Source organism: Triticum urartu, chromosome 4A, assembly GCF_056163025.1.
Source record: "Triticum urartu cultivar PI428250 chromosome 4A, HENAU_Tu73, whole genome shotgun sequence".
Classification (NCBI taxonomy): Eukaryota; Viridiplantae; Streptophyta; class Magnoliopsida; order Poales; family Poaceae; genus Triticum; species Triticum urartu.
In genome coordinates this window covers 531,909,893-531,924,820 of record NC_141876.1, presented here as the reverse complement: position 1 = coordinate 531,924,820, position 14,928 = coordinate 531,909,893, and the positions used below count along the sequence as shown (strand labels likewise).

General features: G+C 41.8%; 2 protein-coding genes across 2 annotated transcripts; one reads left to right on the top strand and one right to left on the bottom strand.

Annotated features, from left to right (window-relative positions):
- Window positions 1–5,276: 5,276 nt before the first annotated feature.
- On the top strand, window positions 5,277–8,706 carry LOC125554852 (cyclin-A3-1). Its single transcript, XM_048718249.2, has 8 exons — window positions 5,277–5,469; window positions 6,749–6,975; window positions 7,058–7,136; window positions 7,223–7,299; window positions 7,764–7,794; window positions 7,875–8,027; window positions 8,109–8,249; window positions 8,329–8,706. Exons 1-8 carry the CDS (start codon window positions 5,422–5,424, stop codon window positions 8,398–8,400), a joined length of 828 nt encoding a protein of 275 aa, XP_048574206.2. The 5' UTR covers window positions 5,277–5,421; the 3' UTR covers window positions 8,401–8,706.
- Window positions 8,707–9,589: 883 nt separating this feature from the next.
- LOC125552547 (ADP-glucose pyrophosphorylase family protein) lies at window positions 9,590–14,672 on the bottom strand. The gene is made up of 15 exons (XM_048716148.2): window positions 14,309–14,672; window positions 14,093–14,190; window positions 13,898–13,998; window positions 13,711–13,789; window positions 13,032–13,092; window positions 12,868–12,914; window positions 12,673–12,765; window positions 12,424–12,514; window positions 12,015–12,063; window positions 11,047–11,163; window positions 10,826–10,973; window positions 10,601–10,693; window positions 10,457–10,525; window positions 10,058–10,100; window positions 9,590–9,946 (listed from the first exon to the last, which is right to left on the bottom strand). The coding sequence occupies exons 1-15, from the start codon at window positions 14,652–14,654 to the stop codon at window positions 9,846–9,848; spliced, it is 1,536 nt and encodes a 511-aa protein (XP_048572105.2). The 5' UTR covers window positions 14,655–14,672; the 3' UTR covers window positions 9,590–9,845.
- Between the last annotated feature and the right edge of the window lie 256 nt (window positions 14,673–14,928).

Sequence of the window (14,928 nt, the reverse complement as noted above, 5' to 3'; positions counted from 1 at the left end):
GTCTGATTTAAATAGTTGAGAGTTTTTCTTGTTCTGAAATAAATTGCTCCTTTATGCGTGGTTTTCTGTCCACGCAAAAAATATCTGGTCATACCACCTATAAGAGATCTCAAAATTTACCCACAAAAAGGGGATCTTGATATTGAATCCATAAAGATGGTGCAACGTTTCTCCTAGATGTCAAGATTGTACTCTCCCTATTTCAATTAATAAAGCACACACACATTTCAAAATTAAACTTTCACCATAAATTAGACCAATGAGTTATATGGGACAAAAATTAGGGACAATTGCATTTTTGCCCCTAGTTGGTTCCTACCCACGGGTTTTGCCCTCACTTTTCGAGCTTGCTTAGTTTTGCCCTTACTTTTTCCGTCACGGTCCCTCGAATGCCTTTTGACCGTTTGACCAAAACTTTGAAAATTCATAACTAATACATATGAACTCAGAAAAATGCAAATAAGATATCAAAATGTTCAGATAAGCATTACCTTTATGTGCATATCATTTCCATTCAGGACAAAAGCACCCTTTGAACTACCTGAGGTAATTAATGTTATTAACATTATTAAAAATAAAAAGGTATACACAATATTCTTTTCATGAATAAAAATTACATGCAAATGTAGGTGATGTTTTCTGAACATCCTGATATCTTATTTGCATTTTTCTAAGTTCGTATCAATTTTTTATGAAGTTTCCAAATAATGGTCAAAGTTGTATGAACATTCATAACAAGATGATACGAACTCAGAAAAATGCAAATAAGATATCAGGATGTTCAGAAAATATCACCTACATTTGCATGTAATTTTTATTCATGAAAAAATATATTTTATATACCTTTTTATTTTTAATAATGTTAATAACATTAATTACCTCAGGTAGTTTAAGGATGCTTTTGTCCTGAATGCAAATGATATGCACATAAAGGTAATGTTTATGTGAACATTTTAATATCTTTTTTGCATTTTTCTGAGTTCATATGAATTATTTATGAATTTTCAAAGTTTTGGTCAAATAGTCAAAGGGCATTCGAGGGACCATGGCGGAAAAAGTAAGGGCAAAACTGAGCAAGCTCGAAAAGTAAGGGCAAAACCCGCGGGGAAGAACCAACTAGGGGTAAAAATGCAATTGTCCCCAAAAATTATACCGTTGAATCGTATTCGAAAGAAGTTTTCAATGGTATGAATTTTTGGTTGGGTATGTGGGAATTGCATTGGTTCTATTGATTCAGGGCTCCAATATAAGGCCTTCATGGATAAGGCGGATAACGGGTACGGGTAATGCTTCACATCCCCTTCTCCGTCTTATCTTTTGGGTAAGGTATTTGATCCAACAATTTACCCGTAGATATATAAACTGGATCATCCATGTCCCCTGATAGAGTAATTGTCCACGGATGCGGGTAACCGTTAACCATTGCCGGTTTGAGTTAAGAAATTAAACAACCATCATTAATTATTCATTATGGCAACAGACGGTCCATTTTGAGGCCCGGGAAAGAATCTGTGTGCAATCATATGGGCATGCAAACTAATCCTTACTCCCTTCATTCCAATGAATAACATATACGTACACAATTTAATATAAACCATAAAAAGAGTAACAATATATATTTATGTGACTTAATTTTTACCTATCCTGGTCATTTTGCCGCAAAAGCCAAAGGATACCCAAACCTAGCCACAACATACGTCCTAGAAGGACTTACATGTTTAGGTCTCCTTTGGTTTGTAAGAATTTTGTCGGAACACTATAGGATAGGATTTGCAAAGAAAAAAAAAATCCTTTGAAGCCCTTTGGTTTGTAGGAATGGATTCCTATTCCTATGTAGGATAGGAATCAATTCTTCACATTTTGGAGCAAAAAAAACATTAGCCTAAACTCAATGGAAAAATTCCTAACCTATGCATCAAATGGCATCTTTTTCTCTATAGGAATTGAGATGCATGTCATCTCACTTTCTATGATTTTCCTATTCCTATAAAATTTCTATCCTATGAACTAAAGGAGGCCTTGTTGTGCTGAAATAATGCTTTTTTCTGAATGTTTCTACTGATTACGAACATGGGTTTTGCCGGTTTGACTCTCAATGGTTTGGATTTTCTTGCGTGTTAGGGCATCTTGGCTAAAGCAAAAGCCAAACAGCGTCAAAATAATGGGCTTCCCAAGTCTTAGAGCATCTCTAGCAGACTCTATAAAAGTCAAACCCGGAAAATGCGTTTACAGTTCGCTGCAGATCAGATTTGCGGGGTGAATTCATGTGCTGCAGACCAGACCCCGTATATGAAACTGTAAAATTTAAAGGAAAAAATATTCGCGAGGGAAACTTGCAATAACATTCATCATACATAGTTGATCATCATACTACATCATAGATATTTGTTCATCATACTACATCATAGTACTGCATAGGAGGGGGATCTGCGGGCCGTGTAGTGTACCCGAACCTAGGCTACCAAAATCGACGGGTGCGACGGCGACGACGCAACGGAGGAGCCGGAGGAGCTCAGTCCTCGTCAGAGTCGAGGTCGATCCAGACCTTGGCCTACTCGGTCTTCATTACGCGCAAGTCCGCCTCCTTGGACGCGTGCGCCTGCAATGCCGCGACGCCCTGCTCGAGGAAGATCTCCTTGATCTCAAGCTCGCGGCAGCGACGCGCGTCGGCCTCCTCCTCCTCCCTTGCCGAGCGCTCCATGATGGCGTGCTCGAGGTGGTCCTCCTGCCTCGGGGTCTTCGGGGCCGATGACGCCTCGATGCGGCGGGTCCGCGTCGTCCTCGAGCTTGATGGCGAGCGGCCCGAGCTTCTCCGGCTCTTTCTTGACCGGAGTGAGCCGCGAGCTCGAGGCGCCCATGGACGAGCTCCCCGCGGCAGAGGAGCCGGAGGAGGCGCGGCGGCGGGCCGTGAGCTCGCGGCGTTTGAATGCCGGCGGCGGCCGGCTCCCATAGTTGAGCCACTTCCGCGCCCCCCGCTTGCGTGCAACGTCGGAGATGCGGCAGCGGTGGCGCTCCGCGTCATTCCTACCACTTCAGTAGCCGTTCATGGGTCGGGAAGGGTCGCTAGGGATTTTTTTAGGCTCACCGACAGCGAGAAATTAGGGCATAGGGGGAGGAGAATCGCGACGGAGCAACGACGAAGGCGGATAGGGTTTGACCCATATCCGAGCGGTGAACCCGCATAAATAGCGATGCAGAGGGTCTTTTTCTGGGCCACGGTAAACTTTTTATGGGCCGGGCCCGGGATACGAAGTTGAAAAAAAACGGGCTAAACCCATATACTCGTCGAAATTACTCGGATTCGGCCCTTTTACGGGTATGCTAGAGATGCTTTTAGCTTTGGAAAAAGTCTAAAATAAACCTTGAAGTCATAGACGAAAGCTAAATTAAACCCTGAAGTTTGAATCCCAGAAATTGGCACTCTAGAGTTGTAATCCCGATCTATTTTGGACCCTAGACCTGTTTGGCACACTTGGAATATTACAATCCCAGCCGGGATAACCAGCTACTCTCACGGGCAAGAATTTGGGCCGGCCCACAATAACATAACAAGAATTCATGAAGCTTAAAAAATGTTCGCACATTTCTAAAATTGTTCAGAAGTATAAAAATGTTCCAGTTTTATATTTTTGGCATTATGAAATTCATTTTGTGTTTTTAAAAATTTATTTGGAATTCTGAAATTCTATTTGCATTTTAAAAACTGTTCATGATTTCAAAAAATTCACATTTGTCAAAAAATGTTCAGCATTCCAGCAGTTTTCCACATGCTATGAAAAATGTTTCGGATTTTCAGAATTGTTTCACAGCTTTTGAATAATGGTTCTGAAATTTTATAAATTATTTTGTAAATAATATGTTTAGAAAATGTTTCAGACTGTTGGGTGTGGACTCGACTGGGCCGGCACACCAGACACAAAGAGACTATTTTTTTCTTATCACGCACTGTAAAAATTCTTTCTTTCTTTTTCTTAACGCGCGGTGTAATAATTCCAAAAGAGAAAAACATGCCGTGGAGTGGAACTTGGGACATGGAAGGTTTGACCTGATTTCACTAGCCACTACACCAGACGACTATGACTGACAAAATAAGAGGCCAAAAATATTTAATCAGAAGCCAAATCATAGAACTTCGAAAACTTTTTGTAGGGGCAAACAAGTATTGAAAACGTATTTATTTCTGAAATCTTCAAACATTTTATAAAGTGCATTTTTCAAAATTTCAAATACTTTTAATAAACCAACAACTTTCAAAAAGAGAACACCTTTTGAAACATAAACATTTTTTAAACCTGAACAAAATTTTAAAGTGCAAACACTTTTTGAAGCATAAATTTTTTCTGAAACCTGAACAAAAGTTTAAAGTGCGAACACTTTTTGTACAATGTAAAAAAATGTTTGCGTGTTGTAAAAAAATGTGTCATAACCTTAACAGAATATACGTGACATGTGTTTGCAAAAAGTGTATGCAAATTTAAAAATGTTGAGCCATGTAAAAGAGTGTTCGTGTAGTTTTATAAAATGTTTATTGTCATTAAGAAAATTTAAAACATGTATTTGAAAAAAATATTACCATGTATCAAAAAAAGTTTGGAAACATTTAATTTAAAAATGTCGATAATTTATTTGAAAATATCAAAAGTTTATCAAATATTTAATGTATGCATTGAAAATGTACATTGGGTACTGAGAAAAATTAGACATGTGTAAAAATGAAAAAAGAAATGAAAACATAAAAGAAAATAATAAGATAAAACAAATTAGTGCGCGTGCGAGAGCGACTGCGCTACTGGGCCGACCCAATTCAGCAAATACCGACGAAGTCCTCCCAAGATTTAAAATGGATCGGAATTAAAAAGTTTGGTATGCTGATTTCACGAATTGAGAGTTCTGGGTTTGGTTTAGCTTTCTCCTACATATTCAAGGTTTGTTTTGGACTTTTTCCTTTAGCTTTCCTCTCTCCCTCTCCCCCTCCAAAAAGCCAGCACGAAGAAACGAAATGTAGCTACGCGGCCAGCGGCAACAGAGGAGGACGGAGCCGGAGGCGATGGAGAGCACCGCCCGCGTCTTCCCGCCCCTTAAAGGGCCAGCCACGAACCGCCAAGCCGCCTATCGTCTCAACCTCGAGCAACGCTTCGGCGACGCTGCGACCGTCGCCGAGGGCTTCCAAGCAGACGACGCGGCCGCCGGTCAGGGAGGACCCGCAACCGGAAGAGGATGGAGGTCAGCGACGAGGAGAGCGTGACTGGCCCCGCCCGCTCGCTGGGCACGGACTCGGAGCCGGAGTAGCCGGACCCCGCCGCGGCCGCAGCGGCTATCGCGCCGTACCCGGGGGACATCGACGACGAGACCGCGGCCGACCTCGCCCGCCTGCTGGACCCGGACTCGGAGCAGCCGGACCCCGCCGCGCTCCGGGCGGGTATGGCGCCGTACCTCGGGGACATCGACCGGTACATGCGGTCCCTGGAGGTGAGGGGCTTCTCGATTCCCCTTCTCGTCCGATCCTGCGTGTGGAGGTACGAGTTCGTTCTCCATGTCGGTTTTGTTAGGGGTCGGGTTTACATGGTTTTGCGGTCGGATTAGTCGCATCTGGTAGTTAAGGCGAGGTCGCATTGGATAGAATTGAGGAATTTTGGGGCGTGATCACGTTGTGCGCATGAGTTTCTGGAATTTGGGGGATCGTATTGTGTTGTGGATACATCTCGATACTGCAGTGAATTATTCAGTTTTTTTATGAATGTGGGATATATAATGTAGGAGTAGTTGTTTAGTTACTTGTGGTTAAGGCAATGGTGAAATTAGTGCACTATGGCATTGGACAATAGTGGGTTTCCATCTCTGCCGAGCAACGAATTTTTGCTACTCTATTAATAAACCAGAAGCAGGTTACACATTTATGGGATTACTACATGCCGAAGCTGGCAGTATGCACAGCAAGACACCAATGTTTGATAGCGAAGTATTGTAAAACCAAAGTATTTAGAAACTGCAGTATTTTTTTCTATAGGCACACGATACCACAGTAATAACATACTGGAGTATTTTGAAGTATTTGCAATACTGTAGACCTGTTTGGCTAGAACTTATATGTAATGTAAATTTGCAGTTAGCCATTTGTTAACAAGTCGCAAACACGCGCGTACGCAACTTGCTGACCGTTGCATACTGAACAACCAGCCGCATCCACAAACTTGAACGGACATGCACTAAACATCTATGCACTAAACTAGCTTACAATAAGATTAGGCAGCTGAACTAGTCTGAGGTACCATTGCATGCTGCCTGCAACTGGGCGGTCTTCAAACTCTGGAATGAGCTGTCACCGTCGAGAGGCACCAGTAGATGCACATCGAGAGACAAGGCACAGGATTGTGTATGGAGTTGTTTTTTCAGCGTGCTCAGTTTTAAAAAAAGAGGTCTGGAGTTCTTTTTTTAATACAGAGAAAAAACTGCGGTTTTGCAAATACTACAGTATTGAAACCACAATTTTTAGAGGTGACCAAACAGCTTACTGTAATTAAAACTGTGGTAATCTAAAAAACTGTAGTATTCATAAACTGTAGTATATTCTATGTTAGCTTCTCTTTTTGTCCTGATTTCATATCAGAAGCTGTGGGTTCTTCAGGGTGCATGGCATCTTAATTATCTGAAGATACAATTGTGACTATGGACATAATACAATATGTTTTCGCTGTTTGGGTTGATATAAATAGGCTCTTTCGGCGACTTAATTATCTACATTTTCTAGGCATCGAGGAGGCCGAGGGATGACTATATCTGGACAACACAGGAAGATATCAATCCCAAAATGAGGGCGGTCCTAGTGGACTGGCTGGTGGACGTGGCTTGTACATTCAGGCTTCCTGCTGACACACTTCACCTTGCAGTTTCATATGTCGACCGCTTCCTCACAACAAGTGTCATTAAATGGCATGAGCTGCAATTACTTGGTGTGACCGCATTGCTTGTTGCTGCGTAGGGAACTAAACCATTGCTTATCTCTTTTTTATTTATCTCTTAGCGTGACTATCTGATTAGCATGAATGGGTTGTTGCAGGAAATATGAAGATGACATATTTGTGCATGAGGTCCAAAGATACAGGGGCGTTACTGGCAACACGTACACCGCGCAGCAGGTTAGCCTTGCTTCTGCTTAACTTCCCATAGTACATTTCCAGGGCTTGAATGCTGAAGAAACATTTATGGTTTTTATGCACCGAAGGTTGTGAAGATGGAGACTGACATACTGAAATCTCTTAACTTTGAGATGGGGAGTCCTACTGCAAGAACTTTTCTAAGGTATGTGCTTGAGCAGAAACTTTTACATTCGAAAGATAAAATCTCCTCAGTAGTAAAACAGTTACGATGAAAGTTCAGATATATAAGTAGTATTATGACTACTTCCGTATTGTGTTCAAATACATTCCTAAGCCTAACGTTTGGTACATGTCTGTTCTGTCAAACAAAATACTCTGAAATGAGATAAATCCTAGATGTGGCTAGTGAAAAGCTTATCAGAATTCATGTCTGTCTATGTCTAGCATAGCACATGGGCAGCATCTGAGAATAATTTTTTTTCCATGACATCTACTGAGGTACGCCGAACACAGTTTCGATGGCCAAGCCATCCCACGACCACGTTGTGTTCAGCATGTACAATAGTTACCATGTTTAATTCGCATAACATATATCTTGTCTTATGATTATTGCCACACTGGACTCAAAAGATCCTAACCCTGATGTTCAATGCATGTCTGTTGTAGGAGATACATAACTGTTTGCCGCGGACGCGATGTAAGCATCTGTTGCAGCATCTGATATTGTATTCACTTAATGTTCATTATTATAATGTCTATCCCCTCTTCAAACCTTAGCGTGCAAAAGCGGAGAAGCTGGAGTTTCTGTGTAGCTACCTTGCAGAATTGAGCTTGCTGGACTATGACTGCATACAGTTCAATCCATCAGTTGTTGCTGCTGCCTGCCTTTTTTTGGCCAGGTTCACAATCAGCCCAACTGCCCATCCTTGGGTAAGAAGACATGAGTACTCCTTTGTTGAATGTACACTATGCTTTATAATTTTCTGATATTGGTTTGTGTTTATTCTGCAGAACCTGACGCTGCAAAGGAACACGAAATACAAGGTCTCCGATCTCAAGTCTTGCATCTTGATGATACACGAATTGCAGTTGAATGGAACGTATCCGGGCCTGAAAGAAGACGCCGTCAAAGTCAAGTATAATGATCGCGAGGTAAGATATGCTTTCCCCAGTTTTTTGGCTTTCGCATGCGAACTTTTTTGTTTGAATTTGTTTTTCGATCACTGTACAGCTTGAGGGTGTGTCGGCAATGGCTTCACCTAAAAATATGCCTCCGCATTTCCTGAAGAACATCAGACGGTGAAAGGCCAAAGTACTCTTGCAACATCTTTTGCAGGCGTTGCAGAAACTACAAGTAGGGTTCTTTTGTTAGTAGATAGACTACAGGCTTTGTTCAGGCATTAGGGATTTGGGGCATCATCTGTCGGCTTCCTGCTTATCCATGCCTGCCGGGCTTTAGCAGAATCAGTTCCAGTTCCAGTTGCGTTGTAGCAGTGCGGCTACCTTCATTGATATGTTGCCATGATATGCGACTGGAGCATTTTTGTACATATGATAGAATACGATGGTGCCATACTCGGTGATATTCCATATGAAGTTTCAGGGCAAATCCTATCGTGTTACAACATTTCATTACTACTGTACCGTTTTATGCAGAATATATTGCCTCTGACCAGTGCACTGATTGCTGACGAACTTATTTCCCAAAGTGAAATGGATACTGCAACTACTGCACATGTCATCAGCAAAATAGTTGATGTACTCCCTCCAATCCATATTACTTTTTTTTTCAGTGGACCAATCCATATTACTTGTTGCTTTAGTACAACTTCAGTAAGGAGTGAGGCATTTTGGAGGCCAAGCTCCATGGAGCCCTTTATTTTCGAAAAATTCAAAATTCATTTTTTCGGGGTTCAAAAAAATCTGAAAAAAAATGCAAGTATACAAAGATGAAATGTAGTATGTGTGTAAAAATTCAGGATGAAATACCTTGAAATGTGACCTGTGCAAAAAAAAAGTTCATTGACTTTGAGGATGAATAGTATCATGTGATCAAAAGCCTCATATTTGTCCTTTTTGCACATCCCTCATTTCAACGTATTTTGTCCTAAAAATTTCACACGTGTACATTGTGTCTTCATCTATATGTGTATTTTTCATGATTTTTTGAAATCTAGACATGAATTTTGATGAAATTTGAAAAATGCTGTTAGAGGCCTCCATGGAGCTCGGCCTCCAAAAGGCGTTTTTGTCCAGTAAGCATTTATTGCTGACAAACTTATTTCCCAAAGTGAAATGGAATGCGTAAATTGATTGATTAACAACACACCTAACAGCAACATATCAAAGCTGATGTACAGCAACATATCAACGTTGTAACCTGCGCGTCCTCGGACGTTTGTAACTGAACTTCTTACTTTTCAATGCAAAAGAAACGAAAAAAAAGGAAAGAAAAACGATTGGGATCTCAAAGAACAGCAATTGCTCACAACTGATCCAGCTAACAAAATGTCAGTTCTCAATAGTAATGTTGTAATCTGTTTGTACAATTTCTACACCAGTCAACTTGATGCCAGAATGCTAAACAAAATTACACCAATATCACATCCAATGCCTTGTACAGATTAATGACCCCAATCTAATGCAAGCATACATAAGGGGGGTAAAGAAGAAAAGGAAAGAAAATTACATATTTGGTTTGAAGACCTTATTCGGGATTAAATAAAGATATGTGTTGTGCAAGGAATATTATAGGATGATCTCATCTTGCACACTGGCATTGAGAGTTTTATTTGGGAGCACGATACTGTTAGTTACAACTACTTCATCTTCAACATCAACGGCTTCACCTGCATTTAGCTAGCACGTCAAATCGAGCATAGGAACTATCCCTACGTAAAGCATATTATCACAAGATTTTTATGGGAAGGTAACAAGATATCATCTAGGAACGGTCTTACCAAGAATGGTGATACCAAGTTTGGCATTGTGGTCACCTTCACCCTGTATTCAGAAAGTAATTTTGTTATGTGATGCACCCAGAAAAGACTGGATTAGCAGTATACGTAATTGTAACTTCGTCTCAAAGACAGATACAGCGAGACGTACTGTCACACCAAAAGTAACTTTTTTCAGCAAAGTCATAGTAATTTTGCACACGGAACCACAAAATGTTATGTTTAAAACAGTACAGTAGATATGTTCAGTGCAGAGAAGCATAAACATTAAAATCTACGTACTTCTCAAATTGGACTAGAACAGAAACATCAGAATATGAAAGGTTCCAAGCTTTCTATGATGAAAGAGGTGAAAATGAGTAATTGTTAATAGGATAGGTAAGCAATTATAGAAAATCTTGCCTGTACACGTGACCATTTCCCTACTGTTGACTTCCACCCTACTATTGAATGTATGACAACTGCATTCTCCTGCAACCAAATGAATTATCTGAGACGCAGGTACCTAAATGTGGGTTATCATTTGGTAAAGAGAGGAAGACTAACCATAATTTCGACATCATCCAGAATGATGCAACTGATAAGCCTGGCACCTGCTCCAATGCGTGCATTTGCTGATATCGAAACATTGGGACCAATCTGTATATGGATAGCGTATAAAAAGATAAAACCATCACTAACTATTGACATGTTATAAATATAATTTCAAGGATATCACACACCATGGTATATCACAATCTACTAAATTTATGTTGAAGAACCAGATGTTACCTTTGCAGTTAGATGCACCTTTGCAGATGGATGGATGTATACGTCACCTACGATAGTGGCACCCTTTTTGCCATCTCCAGATGCTAAAAGATGAGGAGAGGTATGGCGGAACTGGGAGAGATATAGGCCAGAGCATCTCAAAGACATCCTATGCATAGATGCAACACTGGTCAATCAACAACTTCAAGATTAGAAAGAGCACCGTCAAGAACTATATTTACCCTGGGGTCTTGATCTGTTCCCAAAAATCAAGTGTCTGGTATGTGTAAAGTTCCTTCTTTCCTGCTAGAGGAGATAAGATATCTTGATCTAACCGAACATAATCTGCCGGAATTGCCCTGTTGACAATTAACACAAGATGTTCAGTATCCTATAAATAATTTGGGATCACCTTAATGGAAGCTCTATCGTTTCTCTACAGATTTCTTGGAAAAACTAAAAAGAAGACAAAATAGCCGAATTGCTAGATACAGGACCTTAATCGGGCCAACAACGATAGAAGAAAATATGCTTTCTACAAAGCAGCAAGGACAGTATGATGGCCAATTAGTCCTCCTACCCATTTCTTTTCTTATTCTGAATTGATATGATGGCCATGTAAGGCATATTCTATGATTTTATATTTCCATGCACAATCCCCCTGGAACCTAAAGAAATGATCATGAGTTCATGACGCCTTCAAGCAAACAAAGGGTCATTCCAGAAGACAACTTCAGAAAACATGGCAAACATTTGTTTTATTGCGATGAGAAGATGTGGTAGCAATCCATGTGCACTGAACTTAGCTATCTTCAAAATATAAGGGGGAAATCATCGGAGGTACAGCAAGACAAGGATAGCAGTTTATCAGTATCATGGAAGTGAATTCTTTTTTCAAGGATACATGAAACTGAATTCTTGTTTGTGGACAATTAATCCATCTAACGAGACATTGATTTGCTAAAAGATCAGTGGTAAAATTAGTTGTGTTTGTAAAAATATGTTCCAAGACATTTGTATTTCAAGTTAGAACATAGACATCTTGCAGTTCACGTTCAACTTCCTGGTGATGCATTAATTTGGTAGTACGACATCATATTCTTTAAAATAGCACCGACGAATGCCATGATTAAAAAATAATCAAATACACATTAACTAAGAAATAACCCAAATAAATATGCAGGAAAATGAATAGAAGATACACACATACTTCGTTGCTGATTGAAGAGCTTCAAAGCTGGATACACGGCGCAAATTAGCTGAAATTTTAGCATTGAGAGTGATTAAAGTTTGTGCTGTAAACAGGAAGTACCAATAGGAGGACCAAAACAAGACTAATGAAGAAAATATTAACCGACTAGAACTAATATACTTTCTCAAATTTGTATGTCACCAAGCTGTCAGAATTTTAGCTCAACTGGAACAGCCAAACCTCTTTGACTAATGGTTTGAATGGCGATGCTAGCAAAAACAAAACATGCCTCACGGGAGCATGACCAAAACGAAATGAGGCAAAAATTAGTAGCGAGGTGAAGGAATGGGCAAACAAACCATGGACAATATGTGTAAACCATAGCAATTTAAAAGGCAAAAAAATGTACTATAACTGAGCATAATACCTCTGTCTTTCTTCTGTTTTAGGACATCCTCGATAGCAAGTAATATCTTGGGTGTAAATATATAGACTCCACAATTTATGAGATCACTCACCTACACATGTATAAAATGCATTAGCGCTAAGCTAACTACTCCCTAAAAACGATTGGTTGTTCCAAAATAATTTGAAAACCAAATAAGACATGCACAATTCTCCAAATGGAAAATAGAACAGCAAACCAAACAACAAATAATCAGCACTGTATACTCACAAAAGTCTCTGGTTTTTCTGTATAGTGTAACAGTTCATTTGTTTCAGGGTCAGCTACTAACTCGCCAAATTGGTTGGCTGACTCCGCAGATACCTGAGAAAGATTTTCGGGATAATGTTATGACTTATGCATGAGAATACTATATGAACTCTGCTTACGGCTAATATGGAAGTTACTAGTATGGCATTCTCACACCTTATTGACTAGCAAAGTGCCCATGCCTCCATACTTTTTATGGGCCTCTGCAATGAAGAGATGGTGATACTTTTAGTGACGAGTGTTCAACAGAAAATTAACAAAGCAAACACTGTTAATAATACACAATGAGCAATCCCAACTTCAGCTACTTGGCAACCTACCGAGCATGTCTGGCAAGGGGAAGCTAGAACAGACGTCACAGTTCAGCAAAACAATGTGTGCCTGCAAAAAAAAACATAAGGGTATTTAGAGGGCAAAAGTTCCCTTATTCTGACCCAGAACAGCGAAGTAGATACCAGTAAAACCCAACCAGTTGCATATCTCTCAGAGAATTTACTAAGGAATTTTGTAGGATTTTAAATCCATGGGAATTTTTCCGTTAGAGATTTAGAGTCCATCTGATTCAAAGGAATGGACCCTCCAAATTCTATGGATTGGTTTTCTACTAGGGGATATTACTATTCCATAGAATTCCTAGCAAGAGGTTAGACCTCCTTGAAATTTTGTGTCTATGAGACAACTATGGCATTGGCATCCATTCGGTCCCTATGCAAAATACCGGTGTTTTTCCTGTGGCGCAACCAAATAACTTCTATAACCGATTTCTGTGTTTTTATATTCAATGTAGGATTCCAAATGTCAAAACATCTTATTCCTAAGTTCTACCTATTCTTGTGTTTTCAAATCCTGCAAACCACAGCGGCGCTAAACTCAACTACTCAAACATGCCAGGTCGAAGGAACACACTAGAATCCACCCTAACAAATAGCGGCAAATGCCAAACAACTAATTCAGTTCCACATTTTTTTAAATGAAGATGATATTTGGTCAAGAGCAGACCGGAGTGTCCTCCATGATGTAGTCCCTGAAGCTGTAGAGCCCTCCGGCTGACCCGCGTGGCTTATCCTCCCTCAGGTACCTAGAATTAAACAGCACTCAGTCAGTGGCAGTTCACCGCAGTCTGAATCCGACGCGCCTAAACTGACAGGAAGTGAAGTGGAGGCGTCGGGGAGGACACGAAGCGAACCTGACAGGGATCCTGAGCTCGTTGGAGATGGAGGAGACGTAGAGCGCGAACTCCCGCTCCTCGTAGAACCCGATGAGGTATATCTGCGCCAGGTTGGGGATCTGCAGCGGTGGGATCGAAAAGGCCTCAATTCTGACACGAGCCACCAAGCAAATGCGGAAGGCGGAGAGGAGAGGGAGGGGGCGTGGGTCATACGCGGCGGCAGGCGGAGATGTGGTGGTGCACCATGGGCTGGCCGGCGAGCGGGAAGAGCGGCTTGGGCACGTTGAGCGACAGCGGCCGGAACCGCGTCCCTGCACACCCAACCAACCACCGGACAATCAGAGACGAAGCCACGCGAGGCGCGGAAGGGGGGGGGGGGGGGGGGGGGGGTCACGCCGGGGGACGGGCGGGCGCAGATCTGCGGCGTACCTTTGGTGGGGCCGCCGACCATGATGACGGCGACGACGCGCTGCTCGGAGCCGGCCATGGCTGCGCGTGGCGCCTCGGCGGCGGAGCTGAGCCTGAGTCTGAGCGGCGCTGCGGCCGCGCGGGGTGTGGTGACTGGTGAGATTTGAGGCGAGGGGAGCCGGAGGGGAGAGCGTTTGGACTTTGGACCGTGGGGGTTTGACGAGGACGGGCGGGGCGAGGCGAGGCGGGAGCGTGCGTGCGTGTGTTGTGTTGGCGCTGGTGAAGTTGGGTTGGAGACGATGGTAGGCTCTGACTCTACGGGGTTCCGCGCATCTGGATGCGGTGGGATCTGTGCGCGATCCGGCATCGAGCGGCGTGCGGGGTGGTGGCCTGGTGGGTTGGACTTGAGCCGAGGGTGTGGCAATGGCACGGCGCGCCGGAGTTTTGCTTCCCACGCGCGGTTGGATCTCTAGCTTTTGGAGTTTTGATGAGTTCCCGTGATCAAGGACGTGAGAAAAATTTTACCATCAAAAAAAGGACGTGAGAATTTTTCTTAAGTACGGTACAATCACAGATACTCACATACACATATATTTTATTTTATTTTATTCTTGCACGTAACACACACGTACATACACTTT

Coding starts and splice junctions, on each gene's coding strand:
- LOC125554852 (XM_048718249.2), top strand. CDS start 5,422: ATGGCGCCGTACCTCGGGGACATCGACCGGTACATGCGGTCCCTGGAG. Junction 7,300..7,763: donor ACTGCAAGAACTTTTCTAAG/GTATGTGCTTGA, acceptor TGTCTGTTGTAG/GAGATACATAACTGTTTGCC. Junction 8,028..8,108: donor GCCCAACTGCCCATCCTTGG/GTAAGAAGACAT, acceptor TTTATTCTGCAG/AACCTGACGCTGCAAAGGAA.
- LOC125552547 (XM_048716148.2), bottom strand. CDS start 14,654: ATGCCGGATCGCGCACAGATCCCACCGCATCCAGATGCGCGGAACCCC. Junction 12,915..13,031: donor CCCCTTGCCAGACATGCTCG/GTAGGTTGCCAA, acceptor TCTTCATTGCAG/AGGCCCATAAAAAGTATGGA. Junction 11,164..12,014: donor GCTCTTCAATCAGCAACGAA/GTATGTGTGTAT, acceptor AATTGTCAACAG/GGCAATTCCGGCAGATTATG.